The sequence below is a fragment of the Molossus molossus genome, unplaced genomic scaffold (assembly GCF_014108415.1).
Source record: "Molossus molossus isolate mMolMol1 unplaced genomic scaffold, mMolMol1.p scaffold_m16_p_5, whole genome shotgun sequence".
Classification (NCBI taxonomy): Eukaryota; Metazoa; Chordata; class Mammalia; order Chiroptera; family Molossidae; genus Molossus; species Molossus molossus.
The window spans coordinates 107,226,912-107,242,885 of record NW_023425388.1 but is presented as its reverse complement, the minus strand read 5'-3'; the positions used below and the strand labels follow the sequence as shown (position 1 = coordinate 107,242,885).

At 40.3% G+C, this 15,974-nt stretch overlaps 1 protein-coding gene across 5 annotated transcripts in view; it reads left to right on the top strand.

Moving 5' to 3' along the window:
- GK5 (glycerol kinase 5) overlaps nucleotides 1-15,974 on the top strand; it is a 95,048-nt gene that overhangs the window by 27,668 nt on the left and 51,406 nt on the right. For all 5 annotated transcript variants that reach the window (XM_036243074.1, XM_036243075.1, XM_036243078.1 and 2 more), the window contains exon 4: nucleotides 5,611-5,704. In XM_036243074.1, the coding sequence (XP_036098967.1) occupies nucleotides 5,611-5,704 (94 nt within the window). The remainder of the gene's footprint in view (nucleotides 1-5,610; nucleotides 5,705-15,974) is intronic.

The window sequence follows — 15,974 nt, the reverse complement described above, 5'->3', positions numbered from 1 at the left end:
ATGTTATGTGTATTTTACCACAATTACCAAAAAAAAAGAAGGGCACATTCTTAAAAAAATGAGAGCGCATGGGATTCAGGAAAGTAAGCAAGCCTAGAAGGGATTGGTAGGAAGAAAGGGGGTGTTTGAGGGATTAAAGGTGCGGTATGTTCGAAAGGAAGGTGTGTAGGGGGTAGGAGCGAGAGAACTGAACACAGGGATATGTCACATGGTGTTTGGTCCACAACAGACAGATAGATGACAGTGGTCCCACAAAATTACAGTGGAGCTCGGCTGGTGTGGCTCAGTGGTTGACCATCGACCCATGCACCAGGAGGTCGCCGGTTCAATTCCCGGTCAGGGCACATGCCCAGGTTTGTGAGCCCCATCCCTAGTGTGGGGCATGCAGGAGGCGGCCAGTGGATGTTCTCTCTCATCGATGTTTCTATCCCTCCCTCCCTCTTCCTCTCTCACTAAAATCAATAAAGAAAAAAAAAATACGGTGGACCTGAAAACTTTTCATCATCCAGTGACTTGGTAGCTGTTATAACATCTCTGCAGAATGTGTCACTCACGTGTTTGAGGCAATGCTGGTGGGAACAAAGCTACCGCACTGCCAGTCGGATGAAGGTATAACACGTACAATTACGTACAGTACGTAATATTGATGATGATAATAAACAACTATTTTTCTGGCTTGTGTACTTACTCTACTTTTTATCATTTTTAGAGTGCACTCTTTCTACTTGTAAAAAAGCTGGTTGTAACCCTGGGCAGTGTTAGCCCACGGCAGCCCATGCGTTTCTTTACCACATCTCAAGGTTGCATCCTTTTCTCTTGTGCTTGATTTAGTCTCGTGTTGTTTTATACAGTATAAGCTTGTTGTGCTTATAGTATAGGCTTGTTTCGTGTAGTGTGGGCTTGTGGCCTAAGAGCAGTAGGCGACACCATACCGCCTAGGTGTGTAGTAGGCTGTGATGTCCAGGTTTCCATAAGTGTACTTGATGTTCACACAAGGATGAAATCCCCTGAAGATGCATGCTCAGAATGTATCCCCACTGTTAAACAGCCCATGACTGTAACAGTGAGACATGTTGCCTGATGTATTGGTATGTTAAAATTTCAGCAGTAGAATGTTTCCAGTCAATAAAATTGAGGATGTGACCATGGGTGTGGACTGCTTATTAAGAGTGGGAAATGACAGTCTTGGGAATTGAACATGGTTAAATTCACATAGGAGACAGGGTGGAAAGTAAGCCTGAGTTGGGTATTGTAGATGTCAGTGTTTGATTCATAGGATCCTTAAAGGAAAAATACCTTATTTCTAACATATTTCTTAGTTGTGTACTTTTATTGTAGTATGGACCCAACGTTTGTTGACTTTCTTTTCTTTTTTTTTATCCTCACTCGATATTTTTCCATTTCTTGTTCAGATAGAGTGGGAGGGAGAGAGAGAAAGAGAGAGAGAGAGAGAAACATCGACATGAAAGGGACACATCAAGTGGCTGCCACCCGCATGACCAACCAGGGCCGGGGACAAACTGCAACCGAGGTACGTGCCCTTAGTGGTAACTGAACCCGGGTCTCTCTGGACCGCAGGCCGATGCTCTAACCACTGAGCCAAACTAGCCAGGGCTGAATTTCTTTTTATTAGACAGTTTTTGATAACCTGGTAGGTTGCCAGTGGCTAAGCCAGTCCTAAAGTTGAGAGGTATAGAAATCGGCTCAGGCACTATTTCAGCTCTTCTGTAGGTACAGAGATAAGATAAGTACAATGACCTAGCCAGTGTAGCTCAGTGGATTGAGCATCATCCCATGCACCAAGAGGTTACTGGTTCGATTCCTGGTCAGGGCACAAGCCCAGTTTCCAATGGGGGGCATGCAGGAGGTGCCCAGTTGATGTTTTTTCTCATTGATGTTTTTATCTCTCCATCTCCCTTCCTCTCTCTCTAAAAATCAATAAAGAAAAAAAATTTCTTTTAAAGTGTATAAGCAAGTTGTTAAAGGTCTTTTCATTACAGTGGTTTTCTTTATTTGCAAATGTGCACATTTTAGTGTTTCAAAAATAATATTCTTTTTTTTATGTCTAACTCATAGATTTATTATGAGGACTATTTCAGAATGTAGGTAATGCATTCAAAACGGTGTTTGATAAACATTTAGGATAAACACAGTGCAAGACCTTAAACCATTGGCTATTATTATTATCATTATTTTTTACTTCTTTTTTAATTGAATTAATTTATTTTTGTTACAGATGTTTCTCCTTTTTCCCCCACTGATCCCCTCTCCCCCTCCCCCTCCCTCCTTGCCCTGTCCCCAGCTTTGTTGTCCATGTCCATTGTTCATGCATACATGCATATAAGTTCTGTGGTTTATCTCTCCCCCACCACCCCCTCTTCTGGGGATTGTAAGTCTGTACCCCACTTCCACCTCTCTGGGACTATCCCATTCCTCAGACTGTTATGTTCATTATATTCCACAAATAAGTGAGATCATATGATACTTGTCTTTCTCTGTTTGGCTTGTTTTGCTTAGGATGACACTTTCCAGGTCCCTCCATGTCATCTCAAAGGATAAGAGATCTTTCTTTCTTATAGCTGCAAAGTACTCCATTGTGTATATGTACCACTGCTTTTTTATCCATTTGTCTACTGATGGACATTTGGGCTGTTTCCAGATCTTAGCTATTGTAAATAGTGCTGCTATGAACATGGGGGTACATATATTCTTTCAGATTGGTGTTTCAGGCTTCTTAGGGTATATTCCTAGAAGTGGGATCACTGAGTCAAATGACAGTTCAATTTTTAATTTTTTGAGGTAACACCATATTGTTTTCCATAGTGGCTGCACCAGTCTGCATTCCCACCAGCAGTGTATTAGAGTCCCCTTTTCTCCACACCCTCACAAACACTTGTTGTTTGATGATTTGTTGATGGCGGCCATTCTGACAGGTGTGAGGTGATACCTCATTGTTGTTTTAATTTGCATCTCTCTGATGATTAGTGATTTTGAGCATTTCTTCATATGTCTCTTAGCCATTTGTATGTTCTGTTTGGAGAGGTGTCTATTTAGTTCCTCTGCCCATTTTTAAATTGGGTTCTTTGTCTTCCTTTTGTTGAGTTGTATGAGCACTCTATATATATTGGAAATTAACCCATTATCTGATATATCAATGAAAATTATGCTCTCCCATACAGTGGGTAGCCTTTCCTTTTTGATGATTGTATCTTTCGCTGTGCAGAAGCTTTTGAGTTTGATGTAGTGCCATGTGTTCATTTTCTCCTTTGTTTCTATTGCCTTAGGGGATGTATCAGTGAAAATTCTGCTGCATCTGATGTCTGAAATTTTGTTGCCTACATTTTCTTCTAGGATTTTTATGGATTCATGAGTCATATTTAAGTCTTTTATCCATTTTGAGTTTATTCTTGTATAGGGTGTAAGTGGATGGTCTAGTTTCATTTTTTTACATGTAGCTGTCCAATTTTCCCAACACCATTTATTAAAGAGGCTGTCCTTACTCTACTGTATGCTCTTGCCACCTTTGTCAAATATTAATTGAGCATATTGCCTTGGGTCCATTTCTGGGTTTTCAGTTCTGTTCCACTGGTCTATATGCCTGTTCTTGTGCCAGTACCAGGCTGTTTTGATTACAGTGGCTTTGTAGTATAACGTGAAATCTGGTAATGTGATCCCTTCGATTTCGTTCTTCTTTTTCAAGATTGCTGTGGCTATTCGAGGTCTTTTTTGGTTCCATATGAACTTTTTAAGTATTTGTTCTAGTTCTGTGAAGTATGCTGTTGGTATTTTGATGGGGATTGCAGTGAATCTATAGATTGCTTTGGGTAGGATGGACATTTTAATGATGTTAATTCTTCCAATCCATGGGTATGTGGTTCCACTTTTTTATATTTTCCTCTATTTCTTTTTTCAATTACCTGTTGTTTTCTGCGAATAGGTCCTTTATTTCTTTGGTTAAGTTTATTCCTGGGTATCTTAATTTTTTTGCTGCAATGGTAAATGGGATTGTTTTCTTAGTTTCTCTTTCTGTGAGATCATCATTGGTATATAAGAATGCCATCGATTTCTTGATGTTAATTTTGTATCCTGCTATTTTGCCAAATTCGTTTATTAAGTCTAGTAAATTTTTGATGAAGTCTTTGGGGTTTTCTACGTATAGTAGCATGTCATCTGCGAATAATGACAGTTTCACTTCCTCCTTTCCAATTTGGATCCTTTTTATTTTTTCTTCCTGTGTGATTAGTGTGGCTAAGACTTCCAGTACTATGTTAAATAGGAGTGGCGAAAGTGGGCATACTTGCCTTGTTCCTGTTCTTAAGGGAAATGCTTTTAGTTTCTGCCCATTGAGTATGATGTTGGCTGTAGGTCTTCCATATATGGCCTTTATTATGTCGAGATATGATCCCTCTATTCCCACATTGCTGAGCATTTTTATCAGAAATGGATGCTGGATTTTGTCGAAGGTTTTTTCAGCATCTATTGATATGATCATCTGTTTTTTTCCCTCATTTTATTTATGTGGTGTATCACGTTTATTGATTTGTGAATATTGTACCAGCCTTGCATTTCTGGGATGAATCCTACTTGGTCATGGTGGATAATTTTTTTGGTGTATTGCTGGAGCCGATTTGCCAGTATTTTGTTCAGGATTTTGGCGTCTATGTTCACCAGGGAGGGATATTGGCCTGTAGTTTTCTTTCTTTGTAGTGTGTTTTTCTGGTTTTGGAATTAGAATTATGCTGGCTTCATGAAACAGGTTTGGAAGTCTTCCTTCTTCTTGAATTTTTTGAAATAGTTTGAGGAGAATGCGTGTTAGTTCTTCTTTTTTTTTTTTTTTTTTTTTTTTAATCCTCACCCGAGGACATTTTTCCATTTTTTTTGTTGTTCAGGTAGAGTGGGAGGGAGAGAGAGGAACAGAGAGAGAGAAACATCGATGTGGAGGGACACATCGAGTGGTTGCCACCCACACAACCAACCAGGGCCGGGGACAAACTGCAACCGAGGTACGTGCCCTTAGCGGGAACCGAACCCGGGTCTCTCAGGACCGCAGGCTGACGCTCTAACCGCTGAGCCAAACCGGCCAGGGCAGTTCTTCTTTGAATGTTTGGTAAAACTCCCCCGTGAAGCCATCTGGGCCTGGGCTTTTGTTTGCTGGGAGAGTCTTGATTACATCTTCAATTTCTTCTGTTGTTATTGGTCTGTTTAAGTTTTCTATCTCTTCCTGGTCCAGTTTTGGGAGACTATGTGTTTGTAGAAATTTGTCCATTTTGCTTAGATTGTCGTATATGTTGCCATACAATTGTTCATAGTAGTTGTTAATGATGTTTTGTATTTCTGTGGTGTCAGTTGTTACTTCTCTTTCACAAAAATAATATTCTTTTGGGTAGAATCTGATTAAAATTTTATATTTTATATCACATAATAATTGTTATAAAGTGTATTCAATTTATAAATCAAAGAGAAGAAAGTCATTTGGAAAGCTTTATCTAATTAAATCATGCTTTGAAAGTAGTTCGACCTTTAATTTTGTTTTATTTTGTGGCAGATCTTTTATATAATATAGTCTCTGATTTATATTGACTTTCAAAATGTTGTTTCCATTTTTCTTAGGAAAACCGGAAATCATTTTCACAACTTCATTAGTTGGCAAGATCTGAGAGCTATTGAACTTGTAAAGTCTTGGAATAGTTCCCTTATAATGAAGGTAATCTTTTTTTTCTCTGCAATTTGGATATTACTGTTTTTCCTGTAAATGTCCCTTAACTATAGACTTGATTGTAGAATCTCCTACCTGTGTTGTTTTTGGACATTGGTAAGAGAGTACACACGTGCACACTCTCACACCGGTGAGATTCATTGATAGTTACCCAGAAGTGTATGTGGTATTCTGTGGCATCCTTAACAACTACACTTCAAGAAGTCTTGAGGAGGTTTGCGGTGAACCAGGGGTTTACGTGTTAGTGGGAATTCACATTTTCATTCCTGGAGAAATGGAAAAAATACAGACTATGTCCAGAAAAGATACAGCAATGTCCAAATGTCATCATCATGGAGAATATATATTGAGATAGTTAATTAGCTGACCTCCACATGCTCTTAACATAACACCTGGTGCATAGTAAGCAGGTGATGGTGGTGATGATGATGAACTCAGTGGGAAACTGAGTTAAAGTGTAAGAGTTTTCCAGCTCCTCAACTGTGCGGAAACCCACAATATTTGGTGTTATAATCAGTATCGCATATTGATTATTTTAATACTTCTAATGCCACACAATTAAATGTCTTCTCGGTTTGGGTGCCTGGGGTGTGTCAGGAGCACCGGTTTTACTTGCTAAGTATTTGGAAACATTAATTTTATATAAAAACTAACATGAATATAGTATAGACTAGGGCAGCAATGCATGAAGGAAACACTTGCCATAATCTCATGCACACTGAGTTTTCTTTTTGTTAGTTTAATATATACAAACGCACCCTGCTTTAATACCTCGTGAGGCTGCACACTGAGAGGTGCTGCTGCAGGGAAGACAGTAAGTGAGGGAGCTGAAAGTGGTCATAAGAAGGCATGAATCCTGGATGGTGCAATTTTAAATTGTACTATTTATAATGCGTAACTTTATATCTTAATGTATCACTTTAGTGTTTTTTGTTTTTTTTTATCCTCACCTGAGGGCTTTTTTTTTTTTTTTTTAATATTTTTTTCAGATAGAGTGGGAGGGAGAGAGAGAGAGAGAGAAACATCGACGTGAAAGGGACACATCGAGTGGTTGCCTCCCACATGACCCAATCAGGGCCGGGGACAAACTGCAACCGAGGTACATGCCCTTAGCGGGAACTGAACCCAGGTCTCTCTGGACCACAGGCGGATGCTCTAACCACTGAGCAAAACCAGCCAGGGCTCACTTTAGTTTTTAATAGGGCAATGTTTCAAACATTCCTGTCATGACTAATTTCTTGTCAGCCAGTGAGATGTTCAAAATTTTTGTTCTTTTAATTGTGGCCACGGAAAACATTAACTTGTATGGTATTAGCCCAGATCTCAAATTGTGATGCAAAATTATGACTTTAGCACACAACTGAGCATTTAAAGCACTTCGTATACTTGATATTGAACATGTGCATGCTTGGCAGAGAATTGCACACAAACGGCTGTCCTGCCAGCCGAGGAGCCCCACCCTGCAGGCGTCTCTTCCTAGATGCATCTAGTTCACTGACTGCTGTCTGGAATGTTTAGGGTCTGTGTGCCAGAGCTAGCCCCAAGCAAAGTGCTGAAGTAACTGAGCTGTGTTGGCAGTCTCCTGCACCACTGCCCTACAGTCTCCAGAAGCACCTGCTTCCTTTCACTGTTGTTTGATTCTTTTTTTAGAAAAACATTTTATTTATTTTTTAAACTTATTTTTATTGTTGGGTGTATTACAGATGTCCCCCCTTCCTTCCCCCATTGACCCCCTCCTCTCCAATCCTACCCCCCTCCTGCCTTCCCCACACTATTGTTTGTGTTCATTGGTTCTGCATATATGCATAGAAGTTCTTTGGTTTATCTATTCCCACCATCCCTCCCCCTTTCCCCCTGAGGTTCATCAGTCTAACAATCAATTTGTTCTTAATTTCTTCATCTTCTTCACCCAACCCCCTGCACCCTCCCATTTGTCAAGCAACAAAGTTATCTGTATCTATGAGTCTGTTTCTGTTCTGCTTGCTCATTTTGTTTGTAGATTGAATTGTTGATAGATTTGTATTTATTGCCATTTTATTGTTCATATTTTTGTTCTTTTCCTTCAAGAAGACCCTTCAACATTTCATATAATACTGGTATGGTGGTGATGAACTCCTTTAACTTTTTCTTATCTGGGACACTCTTTATATGTCCATTGATTCCAAATGATAGTTTTGCAGGAGAGAGTAATCTTGGTTGTTATGTCATTGCTTTACATCACCTTGAATATCTCTTGCCACTCCTTTCTGGCCTGCAAAGTTTCTTTTGAGAAATCGGCTGACAGTCTTATTGGAGCTCCTTTGCAGGTAACTAACTGCTTTTCTCTTGCTGATTTTAAGATTCTCTCTTTGTCTTTAACCTTTGGCATTTTGATGATGATGTGTCTTGGTGTGGACTTCTTTGGGTTCAACTTGTTTGGGACTCTCTGAGCTTCCTGGACTTGTGTGTGTCTATTTTCTTCACCAACTTAGTGAAGTTTTCTGTCATTATTTTTTCAAATAGGTTTTCAATTTCTTGCCCTCTCTATTCTCCTTCTGGCACCCCAATGATGTGAATGTTGGAATGCTTGAAGTTGTCCCTGAGGCTTCTTACACTGTCCTCATTTTTTGGATTCTTTTTTCTTTTTGCTGTTCTGATTGGGTGTTTTATGCTTCCTTAAATTCCAAATCAATGGTTTGCTTCTTGGCTTCACCTACTCTACTATTGACTCCCTATAAATTATTCTTTATTTCAGTTAGTGCCTCCTTCATTTCTGAATGGTCCTTTTTTATGTTGTTGATGTTCTCACTAAGTTCCTTGGAGTTCTCCTCAAGTTCTTTGAAGTTTTCATTAAGTTCCTTGAGGTCCTCTCTAAGTTCCTTGAGCATCCTTATAACCAGTGTTTTGAACTCTGCATCTTATTGATTGCTTATTTCCAGTTTGTTTAGTTCTTTTCCTGGAATTTTGTTCTGTTCTTTCACTAGGGACATTGTTTCTTTGTCTCCTCATTTTGGCTGCTTCCCTGTGATTGTTTCTGGGTATTAGGTAGAGTTGCTATGTCTTCTAGGCTTCGTAGAGTGGCCTATTGTTGTAGGTGTCCGTCGAGTCCAGTGGCACAGCCTTCCTGGTCACCCAGGTGGGCCCTCGAGGTGCACCCCTAGTGTGGACTGTATACCCTTCTGTTGTAATTGAGTCTTGATTGCTGTTGGCAATTCAGAGGGAGGGATTTACTCAGGATGATCAGCTGCAAGGACTGGCTGTGCCCACTGACCACTGGCCTCTGACTATCTTGGAGGATCAGCTGTGCAGGGGCCCACCACACAGGGCAAGACTTACTTCATCAGGGCTCTGGTACCCACTGAGTCCACTCCTTGAGTGTGTCACTTGTGGAGGTGGTTGGGTGGTGGTGCTTTGATGTGATCTGAAGCTGTCCACTGGGTATGCTGGCTCTGGGGCAAAGTCAACCTCTGCCTGTGTTCTATCCAGGGCCACCCAGCATAAGCTACAAAGTGATCTGCAGATGGCTGCTTCTTGTACTGGGCTCGGAGGTGTCCAGGAAAAGCTAAATTGTGAACCACGGCTGGCTGCTTCTAGTGCCAGGTCTGGGGCCACTTAACGAGAGGTATGGGGCTTGCTGAGACCAGGTGCTGCTAGTTTGAGAGATTTTGGGAAAATCTGAAGCAGGATCCAAGACAGGCCAATCCTGTGGTAAAGCCACTGGAAACAGCTTGGGTGGGGCAGGGCCTCAGGGAATCACCAGGGCGGGGCAAACAGTGTGAGCCAGGTTGCTGGAGACCCATGGGGAAGGGCTCACCAAAGGAACAACGGCCTCCCACAGCAAGTCTGTCTGGGAGAAGGCTGGCCCTCCAGCTCTCACCCCAATGCCAAACAACTCAGTTCTTCCCCGTATGTCTCTGGTGCCTTTCAAGCTGCCTCTCCATCGCTGGAGCTCAGAAGGAGCAAGTCCGAGTAAGTCCGTGCGCGGGCCCTTTAAGAGGAGCTGCCTGGGGCTCCAGCAGCCTCACCCTCCCTGAGCCTCAGTTCCCGCTGGTTTTTCCAGCCAGAAGTGATGGGGATTCTCTTCCTGGCACTGGGACCCTGAGCTGGGGGCCTGTTGTGAGACGGGGACACCTCACTCCTCAGGGAGAACCTTCCCAGCCGAGGTGTCCTCCTGATTTTTATCCACCACACGTGGGTGTGGGACCAGCTCGTCCCCCTCCGCCCTCCTACCAGTCTCGTGTGTAGCTGTAGGACTGCCATTCAGCTCATGTCAGGCGGTTCTGAAGGATGTTTGTTCTGTAGTTTAGTTGTAATTTTGATGTGGTTCTGTTGTTTGATTCGTGCCTGCTGGTTGTTAAGGCTTCTCTTTGCTTTCAGCATAAAAATGTCTGCTCCTTACCATGGTTTGGCCTGTATACAGCTCTGACCACTTCTCAGTCTCCTTTGTCCCGGATGCTGCTAAGGGTTAGGCTCCAGCCTGCTTTAACTCTTGTAGCCCCCAAGCCCTTTGTCACCTAAGGCCCTCATACCTACAAGGGGCTCCCTCTGCTATCATGGCTGATCGTTGTGGTTTTTCAGGGCTCAGCTTTGTGTTACCTTCTCTGGGAACCTTCCTTGCCATCCTGTTTAAAGTAGCCCCCCAACGCCTAGCCACAGTCTGTCTCAGTGTCCTTTATTTCCTTCATAGCACTTAATACATTTCAAAGATTCTGTGACACATTTTTAAACTGAAATTTTAATTGAAGTAATTGTTGATTCACATGTAGTTATACGAAATAATACTGAGTTCGCATACACACTTTGTAGTTTCTCCCAATGTTAACATTTTATAAAACTACAGTATCATGTTATGACCAAGACCCATAGATCTTATTCAGATTTCCCCAGGTTTACTTGTACTCATTTCTATTTGTGTGTGTGTATTAATTTCTATGTAGTTTTTTCATGGGCTCATATATCCGTCACTCAGTCAAGGCACTGAACATATAACTCTTGTTGCTCTGATTAAACCACATCTGCCTGTCTCCTATGCACCTCCCCGCCCCCCCCACATCCCTAGCTCGTTGCAATCACTAATCTTTCCTCCATTCAAAATTTTTCCTCATTTAAAAGATGTTATATACATAGCATCATGCTGTATAAAACCTTTTGGGATTTTCTTTTTTTCTTATTTTATTTTTGTTACAGATGTTTCTCCTTTTTTACCCCATTGACACCCTCCTCCTCCCCATCCCCCCTGCCCCATCCCTGGCTTTGTTGTCTATGTCCATTGGTTATGCGTACATGCATATACGTTCTGTGGTTATCTCTTTCCTTCCCCCACCACCCCCTTTTCTGAGGGTTGTTGGTCTGTACCCTACTTCCACGTCTCTGAATCTACCCTATTCCTCAGACAGTTATGTTTATTATATTCCACAGATAAGTGAGATCATGTGGTATTTGTCTTTCTCTGTTTGGCTTATTTCGCTTAGGATAATACTCTCCAGGTCCCTCCATGTCGTCTCAAAGGATAAGAGCTTTCTTTCTTACAGCTGCATAGTACTCCATTGTGTATATGTACCACTGCTTTTTTACCCATTTGTCTACTGATGGACATTTGGGCTGTTTCCAGATCTTAGCTATTGTAAATAGTGCTGCTATGAACACGGGGTTTCAGACTGGTGTTTCAGGCTTCTTAGGGTATATTCCTAGAAGTGGGATCATTGGATCAAATGGCAGTTCAATTTTTTTTTTTTTTTTTTATCCTCACCCGAGGATATTTTTCCATTTTTTGTACAGATAGAGTGGGAGGGAGAGAGAGGAAGGGAGAGAGAGAGAGAAACATTGACGTGAAGGGACACATCGAGTGGCTGCCACCCACATGACCAACCAGGGCCGGGGACAAACTGCAACCGAAGTACATGCCCTTAGCGGGAACCGAACCCAGGTCTCTCCGGACCGCAGGCCGACGCTTTAACCGCTGAGCCAAACTGGCCAGGGCGGCAGTTCAATTTTTAATTTTTTGAGGTAACACCATATTGCTTTCCATAGTGGCTGCACCAGTCTGCATTCCCACCAGCAGTGTACTAGAGTCCCCTTTTCTCCACACCCTCACCAACACTTGTTTGATGATTTGTTCATGGTGGCCATTCTGACAGGTGTGAGGTGATACCTCATTGTTGTTTTAATTTGCATCTCTCTGATGATTAGTGATGTTGAGCATTTCTTCATATGTCTCTTAGCCATTTGTATGTTCTGTTTGGAGAGGTGTCTATTCAGTTCCTCTGCCCATTTTTAAATTGGGTTCTTTGTCTTCCTTTTGTTGAGTTGTATGAGCACTCTATTTATATTGGAAATTAACCCCTTACCTGATGTATCATTGGTAATGATGCTCTCTAATACTGTGAGTTGCCTTTCCATTTTGATGGTTGTTTCTTTTGCTGTGCAGAAGCTTTTGAGTTTGTTGTAGTCCCATGTGTTCATTTTCTTCTTTGTTTCTGTTGCCTTAGGGGATTTATCAGTAAAAATTCTGCTTTGTAGGATGTCCAAAATTTTGTTGCCTCCATTTTCTTCTAGAATTTTTATGGATTCATGGGTCACATTTAAGTCTTTTATCCATTTTGAGTTTATTCTTGTGTATGGTGTAAGTGGATGGTCTAGTTTCATTTTTTTACATGTAGCTGTCCAATTTTCCCAACACCATTGATTAAAAAGGCTGTCTTTACTCCATTGTATGCTCTTGCCCCCTTTGTCAAATATTAATTGAGCAAAATGTCTTGGGTCCATTTCTGGGTTCTCTGTTCTGTTCCACAGGTCTATATGCCTATTCTTGGGCCAGTACCAGGCTGTTTTGATTACAGAAACTTTGTAGTATAACCTGATATCTGGTATTGTGATCCCACCTACTTTGTCCTTCTTTTTCTTTTTTCTTTTTCTAATTTTATTGAATTTATTGGTATAACATTGGTTAATAAAACCATACAAGTTTTAAGTGTGCAACCCAATAAAACATCATCTGCACACTGCATCATATGCTCATTGCCCAAAGTGAAGTCTCTTTCTTTCTCCATATATCTCCTCTTTGCATACTTCTATCTCCCAACCACCCGGATTTCTCTGTGGCTTTTTACCATACTTCTATCTGTGTTTATGTGTATTTTTTTTGCTTAATTCCTTATCTTTTTTTCACCCACTCCCGCTCAATGCCCCTCCCCTCTGACAGCTATCAAAGTGTTCTATTTATCTATGTGTCTGTTTCTGTTTTGTTAAATTATTTTGTTCATTGGATTCCACATAATTGAGATCATATGATGTTTGTCTTTCTCTGACTGGCTTATTTCACTTAGCATAATAATACACAGGTTCATCCATGCTGTCACATAATGTAACTGAGAATACTTTGTTATTCATTCATTTCTTCCTTCCTTCTTCCATTCATTTACATTTTTTTCTTAATTTATTTATTTTTGTTACAAATGTTTCTCCTTTTCCTCCCCTGAAGCCCCCATCCTCCTCTCTTTCTGCCCTCTCCCCAGTTTTGTTGTCCTTGTCCATTGTTCATGCACACATGCATATAAGTTCTGTGGTTTATCCCCCCCCCCTCTCTTCTGGGGATAGTCAATCTCTACCCCATTTCCACGTCTCTGGGACTACCCCATTCCTCAGACTGTTATGTTCATTATATTCCACAAATAAGTGAGATCATATGATACTTGTCTTTCTCTGTTTGGCTTGTTTCACTTAGGGTGACACTTTCCAGGTCCCTCCATGTCGTCTCAAAGGATAAGAGATCTTTCTTTCTTATAGCTGCATAGTACTCCATTGTGTATATGTACCACTGCTTTTTTATCCATTCATCTACTTGGGCATTTTCCAGATCTTAGCTATTATAAATAGTGTTGATACAAACATGGGGGTACATATATTCTTTCAGACTGGTGTTTCAGGCTTCTTAGGGTATATTCCTAGAAGTGGGATCACTGGGTCAAATGGCAGTTCAATTTTTAATTTTTTGAGGTAACACCATATTGTTTTCCATAGTGGCTGCATCAGTCTGCATTCCCACCAGCAGTGTACTAGAGTCCCCTTTTCTCCACACCCTCACCAACACTTGTTGTTTGACGATTTGTTGATGGTGGCCATTCTGACAGGTGTGAGGTGATACCTCATTGTTGTTTTAATTTGCATCTCTCTTGATGATTAGTGATGTTGAGCATTTCTTCATATGTCTCTTAGCCATTTGTATGTCCTGTTTGGAGAGGTGTCTATTTAGTTCCTCTGCCCATTTTTTAATTGGGTTTTTTGTCCTCCTTTTGTTGAGTTGTAGGAGCACTCTATATATATTGGCAATTAACCCATTATGTGATATATTATTGGCAATTATGCTCTTGCATTAATGGACCCTTTAAGGGTAGCCTTTCCATTTTCATGATTGTATCTTTCACTGTGCAGAAGCTTTTGAGTTTGATGTAGTCCCATGTGTTCATTTTCTCCTTTGTTTCTGTTGCCTTAGGTGATGTGTCAGTGAAAATTCTGCTGCGTATGATGTCTGAAATTTTGTTGCCTACATTTTCTTCTAGGATTTTTATGGATTCATGAGTCACATTTAAGTCTTTTATCCATTTTGAGTGTCCTTTTTCAAGGTTGCTGTGGCTATTCGGGGTCTTTTTGTTTCCATATGAACTTTTGAAGAAGTATTTGTTCTAGTTCTGTGAAATATGTTGTTGATATTTTGATGGGGATTGTATTGAAGCTATAGATTGCTTTGGGTAGTATGGACAATTTAATGATGTTAATTCTTCCAATCTATGAACAAGATATGTGGTTCCACTTTTTTCTATCTTCCACTATTTCTTTTTCCAATGTCCTATAGTTTTCTGCAAATAGGTCCTTTACTTCTTTGGTTAAGTTTATTCCTAGGTATCTTAATTTTTTGGCTGCGATGGTAAATGGGATTGTTTTTTTAGTTTCTCTTTCTGTGAGTTTATAATTGGTGTATAAGAATGCTGTCAGTTTCTTGACGTTAATTTTGTTTTCTGCTACTTTGCCAAATTCATTTATTAAGTCTAGTAGATTTTTGATGGAGTCTTTAGGGTTTTTTATGTATAATATGTCATCTGCAAATAATGACAGTTTAATTCCCTCCTTTCCAATTTGGATCCCTTTCATTTTTTCTTCATTTTGCTGTGAAATGATTGCTGTGGCTAAGACTTCCAGTCCTATGTTAAATAAGAGTGGTGAAAGTGGGCATCCTTGTCTTGTTCCAATTCTTAAGGGAAATGATTTTTGTTTTTTCCCATTGAGTATGATATTGGCTGTAGGTCTTTCATATATGGCCTTTATTATGTTGAGTTATGATCCCTCTATTCCCACATTGCTGAACATTTTTTATCAGAAATGGGTGCTGGATTTTGTCTAATGCTTTTTCAGCATCTATTGATATGATGATCTGGCTTTTATTCTTCATTTTGTTTATGTGGTGTATCACATGTATTGATTTGTGAATATTGTACCAGCCTTGCATCCCTGGGATGAATCCCACTTGGTCATGGTGAATAATTTTTTTGATATATTGCTGGATTCGATTTGCTAGTATTTTGTTCAGGATTTTGGCATCTGTATTCATCAGGGATATTGGTCTGTAGTTTTCTTTCTTTGTAGTGTGTTTTTCTGGTTTTGGAATTAGAATTATGCTGGCCTCGTAAAATGAGTTTGGAAGTCTTCCTTCTTCTTGAATTTTTTGAAATAGTTTGAGGAGAATGGATGTTAGTTTTTTTTGAATGTTTGATAAAACTCCCCCGTGAAGCCATCCGGGCCTGGGCTTTTGTTGCTGGGAGAGTTTCGATTACATCTTCAATTTCCTTAGTTGTTATTGGTCTGTTCAACTTTTCTATCTCTTCCTGGTCCAGTTTTGGGAGACTATGTGTTTGTAGAAATTTGTCCATTTCGCTTAAATTGTCGAATTTGTTGCCATATAATTGTTCATAGTAGTTGTTAATGATCTTTTTTATTTCTGTGGTGTCTGGTGTTATTTCTCCTCTTTCATTTCTGATTTTGTGTATTTGGGCTCTCTCTCTTTGTTTCTTGGTGAGCCTAGGTAAGGGTCCATTAATCTTGTTTATCTTTTTGAAAAACCAGCTCTTTGTTTCATTGATCCTTTGAATTATTTTTTTGGACTCTATGTCATTTATTTCTGCTCTGATCTTTACTATTTCCTTCCTTCTACTTTCTCTGGGGTTTTCCTTTTGTTTGCTTTCTAATTCTTTAAGTTGTGAGGTTAGATAGTCTATTAGAAATTTTT